The sequence below is a fragment of the Oncorhynchus nerka genome, unplaced genomic scaffold (genome assembly GCF_034236695.1).
Source record: "Oncorhynchus nerka isolate Pitt River unplaced genomic scaffold, Oner_Uvic_2.0 unplaced_scaffold_1038, whole genome shotgun sequence".
Lineage (NCBI taxonomy): Eukaryota > Metazoa > Chordata > Actinopteri > Salmoniformes > Salmonidae > Oncorhynchus > Oncorhynchus nerka.
In genome coordinates, this window is record NW_027040269.1 from 131,850 (window position 1) to 155,558 (window position 23,709).

General features: G+C 47.4%; 2 protein-coding genes across 2 annotated transcripts in view; one reads left to right on the plus strand and one right to left on the minus strand.

The window, feature by feature from the left end:
- Positions 1-9,978, plus strand: part of LOC135570202 (formin-2-like) — an 80,858-nt gene extending 70,880 nt beyond the window's left edge. The window contains exons 10-11 of the mRNA XM_065016314.1: positions 8,117-8,198; positions 8,329-9,978. Of these exons, the coding sequence (XP_064872386.1) occupies positions 8,117-8,198; positions 8,329-8,355 (109 nt within the window). The 3' untranslated portion in view covers positions 8,356-9,978. The remainder of the gene's footprint in view (positions 1-8,116; positions 8,199-8,328) is intronic.
- A 2,743-nt stretch (positions 9,979-12,721) lies between these two features.
- LOC115120380 (gremlin-2-like) lies at positions 12,722-16,317 on the minus strand. The gene has a single exon (XM_029649305.2). The coding sequence runs from the start codon at positions 16,315-16,317 to the stop codon at positions 15,814-15,816; it is 504 nt and encodes a 167-aa protein (XP_029505165.1). The 3' UTR covers positions 12,722-15,813.
- Positions 16,318-23,709: the final 7,392 nt, after the last annotated feature.

Genomic DNA, 23,709 nt, shown 5'->3' on the forward strand with positions numbered 1-23,709 from the left:
AACTAGACCGGGTCCAGACAGAGATCTTTGCCGACGTCTAACTAGACCGGATCCAGACAGATCTTTGCCGACGTCTAACTAGACCGGATCCAGGCAGAGATCTTTGCCTAGACCGGATCCAGACAGATCTTTGCCGACGTCTAACTAGACCGGATCCAGACAGATCTTTGCCGACGTCTAACTAGACCGGATCCAGACAGAGATCTTTGCCGACGTCTAACTAGACCGGATCCAGACAGAGATCTTTGCCGACGTCTAACTAGACCGGATCCAGACAGATCTTTGCCGACGTCTAACTAGACCGGATCCAGACAGATCTTTGCCGACGTCTAACTAGACCGGATCCAGACAGATCTTTGCCGACGTCTAACTAGACCGGATCCAGACAGATCTTTGCCGACGTCTAACTAGACCGGATCCAGACAGATCTTTGCCGACGTCTAACTAGACCGGATCCAGACAGAGATCTTTGCCGACGTCTAACTAGACCGGATCCAGACAGATCTTTGCCGACGTCTAACTAGACCGGATCCAGACAGATCTTTGCCGACGTCTAACTAGACCGGATCCAGACAGATCTTTGCCGACGTCTAACTAGACCGGATCCAGACAGATCTTTGCCGACGTCTAACTAGACCGGATCCAGACAGAGATCTTTGCCGACGTCTAACTAGACCGGATCCAGACAGAGATCTTTGCCGACGTCTAACTAGACCGGATCCAGACAGAGATCTTTGCCGACGTCTAACTAGACCGGATCCAGACAGAGATCTTTGCCGACGTCTAACTAGACCGGATCCAGACAGAGATCTTTGCCGACGTCTAACTAGACCGGATCCAGACAGAGATCTTTGCCGACGTCTAACTAGACCGGATCCAGACAGAGATCTTTGCCGACGTCGAACTAGACCGGATCCAGACAGAGATCTTTGCCGACGTCGAACTAGACCGGATCCAGACAGATCTTTGCCGACGTCGAACTAGACCGGATCCAGACAGATCTTTGCCGACATCTAACTAGACCGGATCCAGACAGATCTTTGCCGACGTCTAACTAGACCGGATCTAGACAGATCTTTGCCGACGTTTAACTAGACCGGTTCCAGAATGACCTGTCTAGGTTAGGAAGGTTTCTCCCCTTCTGGGACAGAATGACATGTCTAGGTTAGGAAGGTTTCTCCCAGGGGACAGAATGACATGTCTAGGTTAGGAAGGTTTCTCCCAGGGGACAGAATGACATGTCTAGGTTAGGAAGGTTTCTCCCCTTCTGGGACAGAATGACATGTCTAGGTTAGGAAGGTTTCTCCCCTTCTGGGACAGAATGACATGTCTAGGTTAGGAAGGTTTCTCCCCTTCTGGGACAGAATGACATGTCTAGGTTAGGAAGGTTTCTCCCCTTCTGGGACAGAATGACATGTCTAGGTTAGGAAGGTTTCTCCCAGGGGACAGAATGACATGTCTAGGTTAGGAAGGTTTCTCCCCTTCTGGGACAGAATGACATGTCTAGGTTAGGAAGGTTTCTCCCCTTCTGGGACAGAATGACATGTCTAGGTTAGGAAGGTTTCTCCCCTTCGGGGACAGAATGACATGTCTAGGTTAGGAAGGTTTCTCCCCTTCGGGGACAGAATGACATGTCTAGGTTAGGAAGGTTTCTCCCCTTCGGGCACAGAATGACATGTGTAGGTTAGGAAGGTTTCTCCCCTTCGGGGACAGAATGACATGTCTAGGTTAGGAAGGTTTCTCCCAGGGGACAGAAGGACATGTCTAGGTTAGGAAGGTTTCTCCCAGGGGACAGAATGACATGTCTAGGTTAGGAAGGTTTCTCCCCTTCGGGGACAGAATGACATGTCTAGGTTAGGAAGGTTTCTCCCAGGGGACAGAAGGACATGTCTAGGTTAGGAAGGTTTCTCCCAGGGGACAGAATGACATGTCTAGGTTAGGAAGGTTTCTCCCCTTGGGGACAGAATGACATGTCTAGGTTAGGAAGGTTTCTCCCAGGGGACAGAATGACATGTCCAGGTTAGGAAGGTTTCTCCCCTTTTGGGACAGAATGACGTGTATATGAATATTCACCCTACTTAATCAGCCGTGTTCCACTCTCTGTTTCAGGGTTTATATGAATATTGGTTCTGCCTCTTGGCATATATTCTGGATATATCAGTTATCATTTATCACCCTGAATATGTAAACACCAACACACACTCACATCCTTGATCACTACTGTCCTCTGGTGTGGCAGCCAGCTCTCATAAAGCAGACTATGTGTCTCATTACAACAACACATTTCCATTTATGGTCCTGGAGACAATCACTGGTTCTGTTGATGGTTTTGAGGTCAAGGAAATTAGACATGAAATGCACTGCATTCCTCCTTTCCTCTCCCCCTCTGCCCCCCTCCTTCCCTCTCCCCTCCCCCTCCTCTCCTTCCCCTTCCCCTCCTCTCTCCTCCCCCTCCTCTCCTTCCCTGCACCTCCTCTCTCCTTCCCTCTCCCCTCCTTCCCTGCACCTCCTCTCTCCTTCCCTCTCCCCTTCCTCTCCCCTCCCCCTCCTCTCCTTCCCCTTCCCCTCCTCTCTCCTTCCCTCTCCCCTTCCTCTCCCTCCCCCTCCTCTCCCCCCCCCCTCCTCTCTCCTTCCTCTCCCCTCCCCCTCCTCTCTCCTTCCCTCTCCCCTTCCTCTCCTCTCTCCTTCCCTCTCCCCTTCCTCTCCCCTCCCCTTCCTCTCCCCTCCCTTCCTCTCTCCTTCCCTCTCCCCTTCCCTCTCCCCTTCCTCTCCCCTCCCCCTCCTCTCTCCTTCCTCTCCCCTTCCCTCTCCCCTTCCTCTCCCCTCCCCCTCCTCTCTCCTTCCCTCTCCCCTCCCCTCCTCTCTCCTTCCCTCTCCCCTCCTCTCTCCTTCCCCTCCCCCTCCTCTCCTTCCCCGCCCCTCCTCTCTCCTTTCCTCTCCCCCTCTGCCCCCCTCCTTCCCTCTCCCCTTCCTCTCCTCTAGTGGGAGAAAGTGTCGGAGTGGAGTGTTGGCTTGTAAATACGTCTGTTTTGGTGCCAGGATAGTGATCCTCCTCACCCCTTCCCCTCCCCTCCCCCTCCTCTCCTTCCCCGCCCCTCCTCTCTCCTTCCCCGCCCCTCCTCTCTCCTTCCCCTCCCCCTCCTCTCCTTCCCTCCTCTGTTTTGATGGCAGGATAGTCATCCTCCTCCAGTACTTAGTGAAGGGAAGCGTGGGGCTTGTGGACAGGTGCTGGGTAGAGAGGGTGTCAGGCTGTCAGTTAAGAACTTCCGACCACAGAGATTTAACATTTGGCTACAATTAAAATCTGTCATGAAGAGGATACTCTTTCTCTCACTCTCCTTACTGCTGCTCGCGCTCTCCTCTCTCTCTGTGCTCTTACTGCCTCTCTCTTACTCTCTCTGCCCCCCTCTCTCTCTCACTGCCCCTCTCACTCACTACTCACTCACTCACTCACTCACTCACTCACCACTCACTCACTCACTCACTCACTCACTCACTCACTCACTCACTCACTCACTCACTCACTGGAAGAGTAGTTCAGTTTCATGATATCCTGTTGTCAGTTTGACTGAGAATTTGACTATCGGGTTGACACAGTCGGGTTGACACAGTCGGGTTGACTCAGTCGGGTTGACTCTGTCGGGTTGACTCTGTCGGGTTGGACTCTGTCGGGTTGACTCTGTCGGGTTGACTCTGTCGGGGTTGACTCTGTCGGGGTTGACTCTGTCGGGGTTGACTCTGTCGGGGTTGACTCTGTCGGGGTTGACTCTGTCGGGGTTGACTCTGTCGGGGTGACTCTGTCGGGTTGACTCTGTCAGCCCTCCACAGTGGAAACCCTGCAGCCCTGCCAGGGCTTGTTTTCCATTACTAACCCTTCCACCCTCTCTCTCTCTGGAGGACAAATCTGATTTTATTAAAGCTTTTCTGCTACTTATACATACACTTTACATGCATGGTACTTTTATATAAAGCAGTCACATAACAATAGTACATTACCAAACATCAGCTCTTTAATCCCACCCCCTCAGCCTATCACCATAGACCTCAGCTCTTTAATCCCAAACCCACCCCACCTATCACCATAGACCTCAGCTCTTTAATCCCACCCCCTCCAGCCTCTCTCAGCCCACCCCACCTATCACCATAGACCTCAGCTCTTTAATCCCACCCCCTCAGCCTCTCTCAGCCCATCCCACCTATCACCATAGACCTCAGCTCTTTAATCCCACCCCTCAGCCTCTCTCAGCCCATCCCACCTATCACCATAGACCTCAGCTCTTTAATCCCACCCCTCAGCCTCTCTCAGCCCATCCCACCTATCACCATAGACCTCAGCTCTTTAATCCCACCCCTCAACCCACCCCACCTATCACCATAGACCTCAGCTCTTTAATCCCACCCCCTCCAGCCTCTCTCAGCCCACCCCACCTATCACCATAGACCTCAGCTCTTTAATCCCACCCCCTCAGCCTCTCTCAGCCCATCCCACCTATCACCATAGACCTCAGCTCTTTAATCCCACCCCCTCAGCCTCTCTCAGCCCATCCCACCTATCACCATAGACCTCAGCTCTTTAATCCCACCCCCTCAGCCTCTCTCAGCCCATCCCACCTATCACCATAGACCTCAGCTCTTTAATCCCATCCCTCAGCCCATCCCACCTATCACCATAGACCTCAGCTCTTTAATCCCACCCCCTCCAGCCTCTCTCAGCCCATCCCACCTATCACCATAGACCTCAGCTCTTTAATCCCACCCCTCCAGCCTCTGTCAGCCCATCCCACCTATCACCATAGACCTCAGCTCTTTAATCCCACCCATCACCATAGACCTCAGCTCTTTAATCCCACCCCCTCCAGCCTCTCTCAGCCCACCCCACCTATCACCATAGACCTCAGCTCTTTAATCCCACCCCTCAGCCTCTCTCAGCCCACCCCACCTATCACCATAGACCTCAGCTCTTTAATCCCACCCCCTCAGCCTCTCTCAGCCCACCCCACCTATCACCATAGACCTCAGCTCTTTAATCCCACCCCCTCCAGCCTCTCTCAGCCCACCCCACCTATCACCATAGACCTCAGCTCTTTAATCCCACCCCTCCAGCCTCTCTCAGCCCACCCCACCTATCACCATAGACCTCAGCTCTTTAATCCCACCCCCTCCAGCCTCTCTCAGCCCACCCCACCTATCACCATAGACCTCAGCTCTTTAATCCCACCCGCTCAGCCTCTCTCAGCCCACCCCACCTATCATCATAGACCTCAGCTCTTTAATCCCACCCCCTCCAGCCTCTCTCAGCCCACCCCACCTATCACCATAGACCTCAGCTCTTTAATCCCACCCCCTCCAGCCTCTCTCAGCCCACCCCACCTATCACCATAGACCTCAGCTCTTTAATCCCACCCCCTCAGCCTCTCTCAGCCCACCCCACCTATCACCATAGACCTCAGCTCTTTAATCCCACCCCCTCCAGCCTCTCTCAGCCCATCCCACCTATGCCCCATATATATATATATATATATATATATATATATATATATATATATATATATATATATATATATATATATAGCATTCTTTTTATGGCTTGTTTAAGAAAGGAAAGAACTTTAAACACAACTTTATTTTTAATTAGTGGGAAATGAGATGTTGTAATCTGTATGAGGGCAAAACGGCCATTTTAACAAAGGGAGGAGTCTTCCTTTAATAACCATTTGGGGTTTCATTTATGTATGAGTGAACATTTTAGTTTAAAGCTTTAATATTTAATCATTTTAGCCCCCCCCCCCCCCCCCAAACTCATATTCATTATATTAATTTAATTTTGTCTGGCATATCATTTCAAATGAAATGAGATTTTTTGCTCATATGATTTAAAAACAAGTAATCTGGAGTAGGCAGTGCCATTAGTTAGTAACTGTGATCGGACCAAAGAGTTAATCAAGGTGATTTTTCCATAAATAGACAAGTACTTACCTCTCCATGGTTGCAGAATCTTAAAAAAAAAATATTGGTCACTTTCTATTGAAATTGATTGTGGTAGTTAATTTATATTTTTTGAGATGTGAATACCAAGTATGTCTGCTTCACCATCCGCCTATTTTATTGGGAAACTACAAAGTAGTGTAAACACTATTTTTTAAAGATCGCAATACGTAATATGGTGCACTTGTTATAATTACGTTTTAGTACAGAGAGGCTAGAAAAGTGACCAAGATGTTCAATGAGACTGTGCAGGCATCCAGATTCCTGACTTAAGTAAAAACTTAACATTTTTGTTTCTTAACCTTGGATTTCCAACCCCTTGATGTAGTTGTTGGATCAAATTTTAATAGCTAGTATTTCAATGGTCATAATAAATAAATATGGAGACAACGGACAGCCTTGTTTTACGCCTCTTAAAAGCTCAATACTTTCTAAGAAGTTACCATTGATTTACTATTTTACATCTGGGGTTGCTGTACATAAATTTAACCCCCTCACCCCTCTCTCCTGTATAAGAGATTCACCAAAATTAAAGTCATCCAGGCATTTAAATATACATTCTATTCATACTTAATCAGATTGATAATCTTCGATTTTTCATAATATTCAATTGTTTGAAGTAATTGTAATCTGTCTGATCAGGATGAACAATATCTGGTAAAAACCTCCTCTCTTTTTATTCTATGTGCTATTCATTTCACCAGGGTTTTGAAATCACAGGGCTGGTTATTTGAACTCCTGTCATCGTCCCTGTCTGCCTTCGGCCCGCTCTGTAATGGGGAGCCCCTGTTCCTGATGGGAACCGTTTGTCCACCGCTGTAATGAGGAGCCCCTGTTCCTGATGGGAACAGTTTGTCCCGACCGCTCCACCTCTGTAATGGGGAGCCCCTGTTCCTGATGGGAACAGTTTGTCCACCTCTGTAATGGGGAGCCCCTGTTCCTGATGGGAACAGTTTGTCCACCTCTGTAGTGGGGAGCCCCTGTTCCTGGGAGCCCCTGTTCTGATGGGAACAGTTTGTCCGACCGCTCCACCTCTGTAATGGGGAGCCCCTGTTCCTGATGGGACAGTTTGTCCTGACCACTCTGTAATGGGGAGCCCCTGTTCCTGATGGGAACAGTTTGTCCCGACCGCTCCACCTCTGTAATGGGGAGCCCCTGTTCCTGATGGGAACAGTTTGTCCCTACCGCTCCACCTCTGTAATGGGGAGCCCCTGTTCCTGATGGGAACAGTTTGTCCCTACCGCTCCACCTCTGTAATGGGGAGCCCCTGTTCCTGATGGGAACAGTTTGTCCCGACCGCTCCACCTCTGTAATGGGGAGCCCCTGTTCCTGATGGGAACAGTTTGTCCACCTCTGTAATGGGGAGCCCCTGTTCCTGATGGGACCAGTTTGTCCTGACCGCTCCACCTCCGTAATGGGGAGCCCCTGTTCCTGATGGGAACAGTTTGTCCCTACCGCTCCACCTCTGTAATGGGGAGCCCCTGTTCCTGATGGGAATGGAGTTCCTTTCCTGATCCTGTTAAACCAATCATTACCCAGGAACACACAGGGCCAGTGGCTCATGACCTTGAATACATAGGCCTGTGTGGAAGGATCTATGCCGGCCCACCATGGCTGAAGGATCAGTGTGTCAGCCCATCATGGCTGAAAGGCAAATGTAGAGGGCCTGTGTGTCGGCTCGCCATGGCTGGAAGGCAAATGTAGAGGGCCTGTGTGTCGGCTCGCCATGGCTGGATGGCCTGTGTGTCGGCTCGCCATGGCTGGAAGGCCTGTGTGTCGGCTCGCCATGGCTGGAAGGCCTGTGTGTCGGCTCGCCATGGCTGGAAGGCCTGTGTGTCGGCTCGCCATGGCTGGAAGGCCTGTGTGTCGGCTCGCCATGGCTGGAAGGCCTGTGTGTCGGCTCGCCATGGCTGGAAGGCCTGCAGGATCTTTTTAAGTGGGATTATACTGTTTATTTGGATGTTCTGGCCATGGTGCCCCGAACGTTGTATGAAGGTGGTGGAAGGTTGGCTAGATGATGGAGCTGGTATCAGGACAGGATTGTGGGTTTTCACTATGACCCAGATGTATATGGTAGCTGACTGCAGTGTGTTCTGTGACTGCTGTGTGATGTTGTGTTTCTGCGATACAGACTGAAGAAGGCAGAGGAGTGCTTCAGACAAGCCAAGGAGAAGGCTACCTACAGTGTCAAACCCAAGCATGCTTCGGGAATCGTAAGTGATCAACCTCACAATATAATTGGCCACTATATACACATGGACTCTTACTTGATTGAGTCTTAATCACCGTTTTAAAGCCTGAAGAAAGCACATCTGAACATTTAACGTATCGGTTTTTCCACAGAAAGCCAAGCTGGGCATGAAGATTTAAGACCGGTGGACGCCTACGTTTACTGTAGAGAGAGACGAGGAACAACCACATTGGACTGCATGTACTACTACAGATGAATCACTTAGGCTTTAGAACGAGAACCAAAACGACACACTAGTCCCTATGTAGGGCACTACTTTAGACCAGGGTCCCATAGGGCTCTAGTCTAAAGTAGTGCACTACATAGGGAATAGGGTGTCGTTTGGGATATAAGATACTACTTTTTATTTTTTGACTCCAAGCAGCTGTCAGTCTGTCCGTCTCGCGGTCCTCCTGCCTGCTCTATGGGACCGACTATGCTTCTGTTATTAGCTCATCAGACACACAAACATCAACATCCAATCAGAAAGAAGAGGGAAGCACCATGGGATCAGAGGTCACAGGATGTCATTATACCAGAACTATATTTATAAGATGACTTCCACAGGGAAGTATACTAAAGCATACCTACTGTTGAGATACCTGGAGCCATCTTCTCCACAGTCCTACCCCCTACTGTTGAGATACCTGGAGCCATCTTCTCCAGTCCTACCCCCTACTGTTGAGATACCTGGAGCCATCTTCTCCACAGTCCTACTTCCTACTGTTGAGATACCTGGAGCCATCTTCTCCAGTCCTACCCCTACTGTTGAGATACCTGGAGCCATCTTCTCCAGTCATACATATTGTTGAGATACCTGGAGCCATCTTCTCCAGTCATACATATTGTTGAGATACCTGGAGCCATCTTCTCCAGTCCTACCCCCTACTGTTGAGATACCTGGAGCCATCTTCTCCACAGTCCTACCCCCTACTGTTGAGATACCTGGAGCCATCTTATCCAGTCCTACCCCCTATTGTTGAGATACCTGGAGCCATCTTATCCAGTCATACATATTGTTGAGATACCTGGAGCCATCTTCTCCACAGTCCTACCCCCTACTGTTGAGATACCTGGAGCCATCTTATCCAGTCCTACCCCCTACTGTTGAGATACCTGGAGCCATCTTATCCAGTCCTACCCCCTACTGTTGAGATACCTGGAGCCATCTTCTCCACAGTCCTACTTCCTACTGTTGAGATACCTGGAGCCATCTTATCCAGTCCTACCCCCTACTGTTGAGATACCTGGAGCCATCTTCTCCACAGTCCTACTTCCTACTGTTGAGATACCTGGAGCCATCTTCTCCAGTCATACCCCCTACTGTTGAGATACCTGGAGCCATCTTCTCCAGTCATACCCCCTACTGTTGAGATACCTGGAGCCATCTTCTCCAGTCATACCCCCTACTGTTGAGATACCTGGAGCCATCTTCTCCAGTCATACCCCCTACTGTTGAGATACCTGGAGCCATCTTCTCCAGTCATACCCCCTACTGTTGAGATACCTGGAGCCATCTTCTCCAGTCATACCCCCTACTGTTGAGATACCTGGAGCCATCTTCTCCAGTCATACCCCCTACTGTTGAGATACCTGGAGCCATCTTCTCCAGTCCTACCCCCTACTGTTGAGATACCTGGAGCCATCTTCTCCAGTCATACCCCCTACTGTTGAGATACCTGGAGCCATCTTCTCCAGTCATACATATTGTTGAGATACCTGAAGCCATCTTCTCCAGTCATACATATTGTTGAGATACCTGGAGCCATCTTCTCCAGTCCTACCCCCTACTGTTGAGATACCAGCCATCTCCACAGTCCTACCCCCTACTGTTGAGATACCTGGAGCCATCTTATCCAGTCCTACCCCCTATTGTTGAGATACCTGGAGCCATCTTATCCAGTCATACATATTGTTGAGATACCTGGAGCCATCTTCTCCACAGTCCTACCCCCTACTGTTGAGATACCTGGAGCCATCTTATCCAGTCCTACCCCCTACTGTTGAGATACCTGGAGCCATCTTATCCAGTCCTACCCCCTACTGTTGAGATACCTGGAGCCATCTTCTCCACAGTCCTACTTCCTACTGTTGAGATACCTGGAGCCATCTTATCCAGTCCTACCCCCTACTGTTGAGATACCTGGAGCCATCTTCTCCACAGTCCTACTTCCTACTGTTGAGATACCTGGAGCCATCTTCTCCAGTCATACCCCCTACTGTTGAGATACCTGGAGCCATCTTCTCCAGTCATACCCCCTACTGTTGAGATACCTGGAGCCATCTTCTCCAGTCATACCCCCTACTGTTGAGATAACTGGAGCCATCTTCTCCAGTCATACCCCCTACTGTTGAGATACCTGGAGCCATCTTCTCCAGTCATACCCCCTACTGTTGAGATACCTGGAGCCATCTTCTCCAGTCATACCCCCTACTGTTGAGATACCTGGAGCCATCTTCTCCAGTCATACCCCCTACTGTTGAGATACCTGGAGCCATCTTCTCCAGTCATACCCCCTACTGTTGAGATACCTGGAGCCATCTTCTCCAGTCATACCCCCTACTGTTGAGATACCTGGAGCCATCTTCTCCAGTCATACCCCCTACTGTTGAGATACCTGGAGCCATCTTCTCCAGTCATACCCCCTACTGTTGAGATACCTGGAGCCATCTTCTCCAGTCATACCCCCTACAGTACTGATCTGAAATGCCAAACATGTTACCTATTCAAGCTTACTGTATACCATGACGAGATGTGTTTTCCAAAAGCAATATAAATGTGTATTAGACTGAAACAGTGATTGCGTTAAAACACAACCTCATTGAACGTGAGAGAGGAGACGTGTGAAGAGAAACACAGCAGAATGTATAGAAGGAAAACGAACACAGCCGTTGTCCAGGATACATCCCAAATGGCACCCTATTCCCTATATAGTACACTACTTTTTACCAGGGCCCATGCACCCTATTCCCTATATAGTGCACTACTTTTTACCAGGGCCCATGCACCCTATTCCCTATATAGTGCACTACTGTTGAACAGGGCCCATGCACCCTATTCCCTATATAGTACACTACTGTTGACCAGGACCTATGCACTATATAGTGTTCCATTTGGGATGCAGTCTCTGGCAAGTCACCGTCAACATGTTGATGTTCGGTGTTGTTGGTTTTAGGCCGTTGATCCCTTAGAGAGAGTAGTTCACCCTTCTTAAGCCCAAATGGATGGCAGCAACCAGTCGCCTGAATGTTCACAACATGCATTTGAAATTAAACGTGGTATTGGGGGTGGAGGGGTAAAAAAACGAAAGAGCGTTACCCATGTTCTTTAGTCCAAGTCAATAATGGATAAGCTTAGCTGGGTGTTCTTACAGCAACATAATAACCTTGATGGTTCTGTGTCCCAAACTGCTCCCTATTCCCTATTTAGTACCTTACTTTGGATTAGGGCCCATAGTAGTGGTCTATATAGGGAATAGGGAGCCGTTTGGCATACAGACATGATGTCCAACGTTGAGCTCAACTAGATTGTGTCCGGCAGAGAAGAGCTTTCTGTATCCTTCCTGACCAGTAGAGAGGTGTACCCACAGAAGCTCTTATCTGATCACTGTTCACTCAGTCTAGAAGACCAGCTGTAGAATAGACTTCTGGCATGTTTTACTCACTTAAAAATGAAAACATCACTTCAAAGACATATTTCTACTCTTATCGAGGACAAATATATGCCAATTTTTGTGTAAAAAACTGTTAAATGTATAACTTATTCCCGTTTCCTTTATCTGAAGTGATGTCCATGTGACTCGGTAAGAAGACACTTCTAATGTATGTGAGGACAGAGAGGGTTATGGGAAATGTAGTCTGTTGGTTTGACAAACATTTTGTTAATGTAATATAGTGAACAGTCCTAAAGGAATATGTTCATTTACATTTGAAAAGTGCATTCAAATTGATTGACTTGATTACTAAAAATAATATATTTAAAATGCTTTTATCAATGTAAGGTAGTATTGTATTCTTTGTGTAACATATTTTTGTAAAGATTTTTATTTTCTGTCCCCGCAGCATGTTAAATTCATCATCCTGGAGTTGTTGGATAACGGGTTATTATTGTCAAATGTTGTTAGTATGTTACTGGATCTCTGCTTGTTTCTGGGAGCAGCAATGTCATTTATCTACAATAAAAATGAATAAATTCAGCCTTTCTGTGGTTGGTCGATTTTGATTCTCTTTTTGTTGAGAACAGCCTTTCTGTGGTTGGTCGATTTTGATTCTCTTTTTGTTGAGAACAGCCTTTCTGTGGTTGGTCGATTTTGATTCTCTTTTTGTTGAGAACAGCCTTTCTGTGGTTGGTCGATTTTGATTCTCTTTTTGAAGGCCGTCGTTCTAATCAGAAACGTGTCCTGAAAGAAGATGTGTGTTGTTTGCATTAACTTTCATCTGAACTTTTTACTTTTTTTACTGACGACAAAGTTTAAACAAAAAACACAAAAACACACCAAGAGAAACTTGTTTCATCTTCGGTACAGATTTAATACATCATTTATTCATTTTTGTAAATATAAATGCCATTGTAATGTAACATTGTATTGATATAATCTCTCTAAATCTAATAATAATGTGATATTTATTTGTACAGAACGATATATTGCCTGTGAAACCCCCGGTAGGCTGTTACTGCAGTAGGACCTTCTACTAACCCAGTCAGTCTCTATTCAACACCCTCCTACCCTCTGAAACCCCAGGTCAGCTGTTACTGCAGTAGGACCTTCTACTAACCCAGTCAGTCTCTATTCAACACCCTCCTACCCTCTGAAACCCCAGGTCAGCTGTTACTGCAGTAGGACCTTCTACTAACCCAGTCAGTCTCTATTCAACACCCTCCTACCCTCTGAAACCCCAGGTCAGCTGTTACTGCAGTAGGACCTTCTACTAACCCAGTCAGTCTCTATTCAACACCCTCCTACCCTCTGAAACCCCAGGTCAGCTGTTACTGCAGTAGGACCTTCTACTAACCCAGTCAGTCTCTATTCAACACCCTCCTACCCTCTGAAACCCCAGGTCAGCTGTTACTGCAGTAGGACCTTCTACTAACCCAGTCAGTCTCTATTCAACACCCTCCTACCCTCTGAAACCCCAGGTCAGCTGTTACTGCAGTAGGACCTTCTACTAACCCAGTCAGTCTCTATTCAACACCCTCCTACCCTCTGAAACCCCAGGTCAGCTGTTACTGCAGTAGGACCTTCTACTAACCCAGTCAGTCTCTATTCAACACCCTCCTACCCTCTGAAACCCCAGGTCAGCTGTTACTGCAGTAGGACCTTCTACTAACCCAGTCAGTCTCTATTCAACACCCTCCTACCCTCTGAAACCCCAGGTCAGCTGTTACTGCAGTAGGACCTTCTACTAACCCAGTCAGTCTCTATTCAACACCCTCCTACCCTCTGAAACCCCAGGTCAGCTGTTACTGCAGTAGGACCTTCTACTAACCCAGTCAGTCTCTATTCAACACCCTCCTACCCTCTGAAACCCCAGGTCAGCTGTTACTGCAGTAGGACCTTCTACTAACCCAGTCAGTCTCTATTCAACACCCTCCTACCCTCTGAAACCCCAGGTCAGCTGTTACTGCAGTAGGACCTTCTACTAACCCAGTCAGTCTCTATTCAACACCCTCCTACCCTCTGAAACCCCAGGTCAGCTGTTACTGCAGTAGGACCTTCTACTAACCCAGTCAGTCTCTATTCAACACCCTCCTACCCTCTGAAACCCCAGGTCAGCTGTTACTGCAGTAGGACCTTCTACTAACCCAGTCAGTCTCTATTCAACACCCTCCTACCCTCTGAAACCCCAGGTCAGCTGTTACTGCAGTAGGACCTTCTACTAACCCAGTCAGTCTCTATTCAACACCCTCCTACCCTCTGAAACCCCAGGTCAGCTGTTACTGCAGTAGGACCTTCTACTAACCCAGTCAGTCTCTATTCAACACCCTCCTACCCTCTGAAACCCCAGGTCGGCTGTTGCTGCAGTAGGACCTTCTACTAACCCAGTCAGTCTCTATTCAACACCCTCCTACCCTCTGAAACCCCAGGTCAGCTGTTACTGCAGTAGGACCTTCTACTAACCCAGTCAGTCTCTATTCAACACCCTCCTACCCTCTGAAACCCCAGGTCAGCTGTTACTGCAGTAGGACCTTCTACTAACCCAGTCAGTCTCTATTCAACACCCTCCTACCCTCTGAAACCCCAGGTCAGCTGTTACTGCAGTAGGACCTTCTACTAACCCAGTCAGTCTCTATTCAACACCCTCCTACCCTCTGAAACCCCAGGTCAGCTGTTACTGCAGTAGGACCTTCTACTAACCCAGTCAGTCTCTATTCAACACCCTCCTACCCTCTGAAACCCCAGGTCAGCTGTTACTGCAGTAGGACCTTCTACTAACCCAGTCAGTCTCTATTCAACACCCTCCTACCCTCTGAAACCCCAGGTCGGCTGTTACTGCAGTAGGACCTTCTACTAACCCAGTCAGTCTCTATTCAACACCCTCCTACCCTCTCTGAAACCCCAGGTCGGCTGTTGCTGCAGTAGGTCTACTACTAACCCAGTCAGTCTCTCCGACAACCTCTCTACCAGAGTCCCTCTGTGGAATATGGTCATATCCATTAGGGCACACATTAGAAACACATTAGAAACACATTTTGTAGTTGAAAATTAGCATTTTGTATTGGACAAGTCGTTTTTGTTTCAGTCAGTTTTCTTCCATTTGAATACGACCCCCCTCTCCGACAGGCTGAGGAGACCTGTGGTCCAGGTAGGTCTGTTTCTGCAGAGACGGTAGAGGAAGTGAGATGTCTCACTCTGCTTTTTGTTTCAGTCAGTTTTCTCCCATTTGAATACGACCACCCCTCTCCGACAGGCTGAGGAGACCTGTGGTCCAGGTAGGTCTGTTTCTGCAGAGACGGTAGAGGAAGTGAGATGTCTCACTCTGCTTTTTGTTTGTCAGTTTTCTCCCATTTGAATACGACCCCCCTCTCCGACAGGCTGAGGAGACCTGTGGTCCAGGTACGTCTGTTTCTGCAGAGACGGTAGAGGAAGTGAGATGTCTCACTCTGCTTTTTTCCCCCGGGTTCATATACAGTCAATGAACTAAGTAGACCAGACCCAACTGCTATCACATTGTTGTCTATTGGAAAGGCACTTCCTTAAGCAGTCTGGAATTGTGACCATTTTTTTTGTTTTAAACGGTAAACCCGCCTGAGTAAGACATCTTCATTTATCCACCATCTTTGAACTACAGCGTGTATATAGTCATGGGGTTTTAAATCGGTCTGGGTTGTAGAAATGTCCGTTTGTCTCATATAGAGTGCTTGGTATGATCAACACAGAGCTGCTCCATAGAAACGTCCGTCATGCTCAGTACTTCTAAAGAGAGTTGGGCCCCTTCAGCTTTTATGTATTCATTCTATGTGCCGCCAGTAAAAAATGCATGTCCTGACCCTCCATGTACTCGAGTCTTGTACAAACTGTCTCCTGTGAGGTGAGCGGAATATCTGGACAGGTATCTAGGGATTGTCCAAGATGATAAAAGAGAGAGAGAGACGAGTATCACCGCTTCCCAGGGTCACCGACGGAGACCGATATACAACGACACTGTTTGACTCTCTGGATCTTGCGGTGCCTGAAGGGCGGCTGGAGGTCGGGACAGTCCAGCTCTACGGTCAGCGTGGTGAAACGCTGCGGCCGGCAGAAAGCACAGGACCGGAAAGACTCCTGCTCCGTCTTAACGTGTCGTGGGATATAGAAGGAGTTACACTGTCCGTAGCAGAACCTGTTGATGACGGTACGACTGAGACAGCCCTCCTCGCTCACCGTCTGACGCAGCGGCTGGGTCTTGCACCAGTCACTCTTCAGGTACTTCCTCTCTGTGACGACCAGCGCTTCCTGGCTGGAGGCAAGTATTTCCTGTTTACTGGTGCGTTTGTCAGAGGTGTTGCCGTTCCCTTTGAAAGGGTTGGGGATGGAGCCTTGGAGGCGGGTCTTGCGGGTGTCGCCGCCCACCAGGCACAGGACGCCTGCAAGCAGGATTGACAGAACAAACTGTCTGTACATCCTGACAGAGAGAGGAGAGGAGAGGTTAGAACAAACTACCTGTACATCCTGACAGAGAGGAGAGGTTAGAACAAACTACCTGAACATCCTGACAGAGAGGAGAGGTTAGAACAAACTACCTGTACATCCTGACAGAGAGAAGAGAGGAGAGGTTAGAACAAACTACCTGAACATCCTGACAGAGAGGAGAGGAGAGGTTAGAACAAACTGTCTGTACATCCTGACAGAGAGGTTAGAACAAACTACCTGTACATCCTGACAGAGAGGTTAGAACAAACTACCTGTACATCCTGACAGAGAGGAGAGGAGAGGTTAGAACAAACTGTCTGTACATCCTGACAGAGAGGTTAGAACAAACTACCTGTACATCCTGACAGAGAGGTTAGAACAAACTACCTGTACATCCTGACTGAGAGGTTAGAACAAACTACCTGTACATCCTGACAGAGAGGTTGGAACAAACTACCTGTACATCCTGACAGAGGAAAGGTTAGAACAAACTGTCTGTACATCCTGACAGGGAGAGGAGAGGTTAGAACAAACTACCTGTACATCCTGACAGAGAGGTTAGAACAAACTACCTGTACATCCTGACAGAGAGAGGAGAGGTTAGAACAAACTGTCTGTACATCCTGACAGAGAGAGGAGAGGAGAGGTTAGAACAAAATACCTGTACATCCTGACAGAGAGGAGAGGTTAGAACAAACTGTCTGTACATCCTGACAGAGAGAGGAGAGGAGAGGTTAGAACAAAATACCTGTACATCCTGAAGGAGAGAGGAGAGGAGAGGTTAGAACAAACTACCTGTACATCCTGACAGAGAGGAGAGGAGAGGTTAGAACAAACTACCTGTACATCCTGACAGAGAGGAGAGGTTAGAACAAACTACCTGAACATCCTGACAGAGAGAGGAGAGGAGAGGTTAGAACAAACTACCTGTACATCCTGACAGAGAGAGGTTAGAACAAACTACCTGAACATCCTGACAGAGAGGAGGAGAGGTTAGAACAAACTACCTGAACATCCTGACAGAGAGAGATGTTAGAACAAACTACCTGAACATCCTGACAGAGAGAGAGGTTAGAACAAACTACCTGTACATCCTGACAGAGAGGAGAGAGGTTAGAACAAACTACCTGTACATCCTGACAGAGAGGAGAGGTTAGAACAAACTACCTGAACATCCTGACAGAGAGAGAGAGGGTTAGAACAAACTACCTGTACATCCTGACAGAGAGGAGAGGTTAGAACAAACTACCTGAACATCCTGACAGAGAGGAGAGGTTAGAACAAACTACCTGAACATCCTGACAGAGAGATGTTAGAACAAACTACCTGAACATCCTGACAGAGAGGAGAGGTTAGAACAAACTACCTGAACATCCTGACAGAGAGGAGAGGAGACTACCTGTACATCCTAGAACAAACTACCTGAACATCCTGACAGAGAGAGAGGTTAGAACAAACTACCTGTACATCCTGACAGAGAGAGAGGAGAGGTTAGAACAAACTACCTGTACATCCTGACAGAGAGGAGAGGTTAGAACAAAACTACCTGTACATCCTGACAGAGAGGAGAGGTTAGAACAAATTACCTGAACATCCTGACAGAGAGAGGAGAGGAGAGGTTAGAACAAACTACCTGAACATCCTGACAGAGAGGAGAGGTTAGAACAAACTACCTGTACATCCTGACAGAGAGGAGAGGTTAGAACAAACTACCTGTACATCCTGACAGAGAGGAGAGGTTAGAACAAACTACCTGTACATCCTGACAGAGAGGAGAGGAGAGGTTAGAACAAACTACCTGAACATCCTGACAGAGAGGAGAGGTTAGAACAAACTACCTGAACATCCTGACAGAGAGGAGAGGTTAGAACAAACTACCTGTACATCCTGACAGAGAGAGAGAGGTTAGAACAAACTACCTGAACATCCTGACAGAGAGAGAGGAGAGGTTAGAACAAACTACCTGAACATCCTGACAGAGAGGAGAGGTTAGAACAAATTACCTGAACATCCTGACAGAGAGAGGAGAGGAGAGGTTAGAACAAACTACCTGAACATCCTGACAGAGAGGAGAGGTTAGAACAAACTACCTGAACATCCTGACAGAGAGAAGAGAGGAGAGGTTAGAACAAACTACCTGTACATCCTGACAGAGAGAGGAGAGGTTAGAACAAACTACCTGTACATCCTGACAGAGAGAGGAGAGGTTAGAACAAACTACCTGTACATCCTGACAGAGAGGAGAGGTTAGAACAAACTACCTGTACATCCTGACAGAGAGGAGAGGTTAGAACAAACTACCTGAACATCCTGACAGAGAGATGTTAGAACAAACTACCTGAACATCCTGACAGAGAGATGTTAGAACAAACTACCTGAACATCCTGACAGAGAGGAGAGGTTAGAACAAACTACCTGAACATCCTGACAGAGAGGAGAGGTTAGAACAAACTACCTGAACATCCTGACAGAGAGGAGAGGTTAGAACAAACTACCTGAACATCCTGACAGAGAGAGGAGAGGTTAGAACAAACTACCTGTACATCCTGACAGAGAGGAGACCTGTACATCCTGACAGAGGTTAGAACAAACTACCTGTACATCCTGACAGAGAGAGAGAGGTTAGAACAAACTACCTGTACATCCTGACTGACAGAGAGGTTAGAACAAAACTGAACATCCTGTTAGAACAAATCCTGAACATCCACAGAGAGGTTAGAACAAACTAGTACATCCTGAGAGGTTAGAACAAACTACCTGTACATCCTGACAGAGAGGAGAGGTTAGAACAAACTACCTGTACATCCTGACAGAGAGGTACATCCTGGCAAGAGAGAGGAGAGGTTAGAACAAACTACCTGTACATCCTGACAGAGAGGTTAGAACAAACTACCTGTTAGAACAAACTGAACACCTGTACATCCTGACAGAGAGAGGAGAGGTTAGAACAAACTACCTGAACATCCTGACAGAGAGGAGAGGTTAGAACAAACTACCTGAACATCCTGACAGAGAGGAGAGTTAGAACAAACTACCTGAACATCCTGACAGAGAGGAGAGGTTAGAACAAACTACCTGTACATCCTGACAGAGAGGAGAGGTTAGAACAAACTACCTGTACATCCTGACAGAGAGGAGGAGGTTAGAACAAACTACCTGTACATCCTGACAGAGAGGAGAGGTTAGAACAAACTACCTGTACATCCTGACAGAGAGGAGGTTAGAACAAACTACCTGAACATCCTGACAGAGAGGAGAGGAGGTTAGAACAAACTACCTGTACATCCTGACAGAGAGGAGAGGTTAGAACAAACTACCTGTACATCCTGACAGAGAGAGAGGTTAGAACAAACTACCTGTACATCCTGACAGAGAGAGGAGAGAGAGGTTAGAACAAACTACCTGTACATCCTGACAGAGAGGTTAGAACAAACCACCTGTACATCCTGACAGAGAGGTTAGAACAAACTACCTGTACATCCTGACAGAGAGAGGAGAGGAGAGGTTAGAACAAACTACCTGTACATCCTGACAGAGAGGTGAGGTTAGAACAAACTGCCTGTACATCCTGACAGAGAGGAGAGGTTAGAACAAACTACCTCTACATCCTGACAGAGAGAGGAGAGGTTAGAACAAACTACCTGTACATCCTGACAGAGAGGAGAGGTTAGAACAAACTACCTGAACATCCTGACAGAGAGGAGAGGTTAGAACAAACTACCTGAACATCCTGACAGAGGTTAGAACAAACTACCTGTACATCCTGACAGAGAGGAGAGGTTAGAACAAACTACCTGAACATCCTGACATCCTGACAGAGAGGAGAGGTTAGAACAAACTACCTGTACATCCTGACAGAGAGAGAGAGGTTAGAACAAACTACCTGAACATCCTGACAGAGAGAGGTTAGAACAAACTACCTGAACAGACAGAGAGGAGAGGTTAGAACAAACTACCTGAACATCCTGACAGAGAGGAGAGGTTAGAACAAACTACCTGAACATCCTGACAGAGAGAGGAGAGAGACTGACAGAGGAGGTTAGAACAAATCCTGACAGAGAGGAGAGGTTAGAACAAACTACCTGAACATCCTGACAGAGAGGAGAGGTTAGAACAAACTACCTGTACATCCTGACAGAGAGGAGAGGTTAGAACAAACTACCTGTACATCCTGACAGAGAGGAGAGGTTAGAACAAACTACCTGTACATCCTGACAGAGAGGAGAGGTTAGAACAAACTACCTGTACATCCTGACAGAGAGGTTAGAACAAACTACCTGAACATCCTGACAGAGAGATGTTAGAACAAACTACCTGAACATCCTGACAGAGAGGAGATGTTAGAACAAACTACCTGAACATCCTGACAGAGAGGAGAGGTTAGAACAAATTACCTGAACATCCTGACAGAGAGAGGAGAGGAGAGGTTAGAACAAACTACCTGAACATCCTGACAGAGAGGAGAGGTTAGAACAAACTGTCTGTACATCCTGACAGAGATGAGAGGTTAGAACAAACTACCTGTACATCCTGACAGAGAGGAGGTTAGAACAAACTACCTGTACATCCTGACAGAGAGGAGAGGTTAGAACAAACTACCTGTACATCCTGACAGAGAGGAGAGGTTAGAACAAACTACCTGTACATCCTGACAGAGAGGTTAGAACAAACTACCTGTACATCCTGACAGAGATGTTAGAACAAACTACCTGAACATCCTGACAGAGAGAGGAGAGGTTAGAACAAACTACCTGAACATCCTGACAGAGAGAGGAGAGGAGAGGTTAGAGCAAACTACCTGTACATCCTGACAGAGAGAGGAGAGGTTAGAACAAACTGTCTGTACATCCTGACAGAGAGGAGAGGTTAGAACAAACTACCTGAACATCCTGACAGAGAGAGGAGAGGTTAGAACAAACTACCTGAACATCCTGACAGAGAGAGGAGAGGAGAGGTTAGAACAAACTGTCTGTACATCTTGACAGGAGAGGGAGGTTAGAACCAACTACCTGTACATCCTGACAGAGAGGAGGTTAGAACAAACTACCTGTACATCCTGACAGGATAGGTTAGAGTTTACATCCTGACAGAGGTTAGAACAAACTACCTGTACATCCTGACAGAGAGGGAGGTTAGAACAAACTACCTGTACATCCTGACAGAGAGGAGAGGTTAGAACAAACTACCTGAACATCCTGACAGAGAGGAGAGGAGAGGTTAGAACAAACTACCTGTACATCCTGACAGAGAGGAGAGGTTAGAACAAACTACCTGTACATCCTGACAGAGAGGAGAGGTTAGAACAAACTACCTGTACATCCTGACAGAGAGGAGAGGAGAGGTTAGAACAAACTGTCTGTACATCCTGACAGAGAGGAGAGGTTAGAACAAACTACCTCAACATCCTGACAGAGAGATGTTAGAACAAACTACCTGAACATCCTGACAGAGAGGAGAGGTTAGAACAAATTACCTGAACATCCTGACAGAGGAAGTTAGAACAAACTACCTGTACATCCTGACAGAGAGGAGAGGTTAGAACAAACTACCTGTACATCCTGACAGAGAGGAGAGGAGAGGTTAGAACAAACTGTCTGTACATCCTGACAGAGAGAGGAGAGGTTAGAACAAACTACCTGAACATCCTGACAGAGAGGAGAGGTTAGAACAAACTACCTGAACATCCTGACAGAGAGGAGAGGTTAGAACAAACTACCTGTACATCCTGACAGAGAGGAGAGGTTAGAACAAACTACCTGAACATCCTGACAGAGAGAGGAGAGGAGAGGTTAGAACAAACTACCTGTACATCCTGACAGAGAGGAGAGGTTAGAACAAACTACCTGAACATCCTGACAGAGAGGAGAGGTTAGAACAAACTACCTGTACATCCTGACAGAGAGGAGAGGTTAGAACAAACTACCTGAACATCCTGACAGAGAGGAGAGGTTAGAACAAACTACCTGTACATCCTGACAGAGAGGAGAGGTTAGAACAAACTGTCTGTACATCCTGACAGAGAGGTTAGAACAAACTACCTGTACATCCTGACAGAGAGGAGAGGTTAGAACAAACTACCTGTACATCCTGACAGAGAGGAGAGGAGAGGTTAGAACAAACTACCTGAACATCCTGACAGAGAGGAGAGGAGAGGTTAGAACAAACTACCTGTACATCCTGACAGAGAGGAGAGGTTAGAACAAACTACCTGTACATCCTGACAGAGAGGAGAGGTTAGAACAAACTACCTGTACATCCTGACAGAGAGGAGAGGAGAGGTTAGAACAAACTGTCTGTACATCCTGACAGAGAGGAGAGGTTAGAACAAACTACCTCAACATCCTGACAGAGAGATGTTAGAACAAACTACCTGAACATCCTGACAGAGAGGAGAGGTTAGAACAAATTACCTGAACATCCTGACAGAGAGAGGAGAGGAGAGGTTAGAACAAACTACCTGTACATCCTGACAGAGAGGAGAGGTTAGAACAAACTACCTGTACATCCTGACAGAGAGGAGAGGAGAGGTTAGAACAAACTGTCTGTACATCCTGACAGAGAGAGGAGAGGTTAGAACAAACTACCTGAACATCCTGACAGAGAGGAGAGGTTAGAACAAACTACCTGAACATCCTGACAGAGAGGAGAGGTTAGAACAAACTACCTGTACATCCTGACAGAGAGGAGAGGTTAGAACAAACTACCTGAACATCCTGACAGAGAGAGGAGAGGAGAGGTTAGAACAAACTACCTGTACATCCTGACAGAGACAGGTTAGAACAAACTACCTGAACATCCTGACAGAGTCAGGAGGTTAGAACAAACTACCTGTACATCCTGACAGAGAGGAGAGGTTAGAACAAACTACCTGAACATCCTGACAGAGATGTTAGAACAAACTAGAACATCCTGACAGAGAGAGGTTAGAACAAATTACCTGAACATCCTGACAGGTCAGGAAGGAGAGGTTAGAACAAACTACCTGAACATCCTGACAGGTTAGAACAAACTACCTGTACATCTGACAGAGAGGAGAGGTTAGAACAAACTACCTGAACATCCTGACAGAGAGATGTTAGAACAAACTACCTGAACATCCTGACAGAGAGGAGAGGTTAGAACAAACTACCTAGAACATCCTGACATTAGAACAAACTACCTGTACATCCTGACAGGCCAGAGAGGAGAGGTTAGAACAAACTACCTGAACTTCCTGACAGAGAGGAGAGGTTAGAACAAACTACCTGAACATCCTGACAGAGAGGAGAGGTTAGAACAAATTACCTGAACATCCTGACAGAGAGAGGAGAGGAGAGGTTAGAACAAACTACCTGAACTTCCTGACAGAGAAGTTAGAACAAACTACCTGTACATCCTGACAGA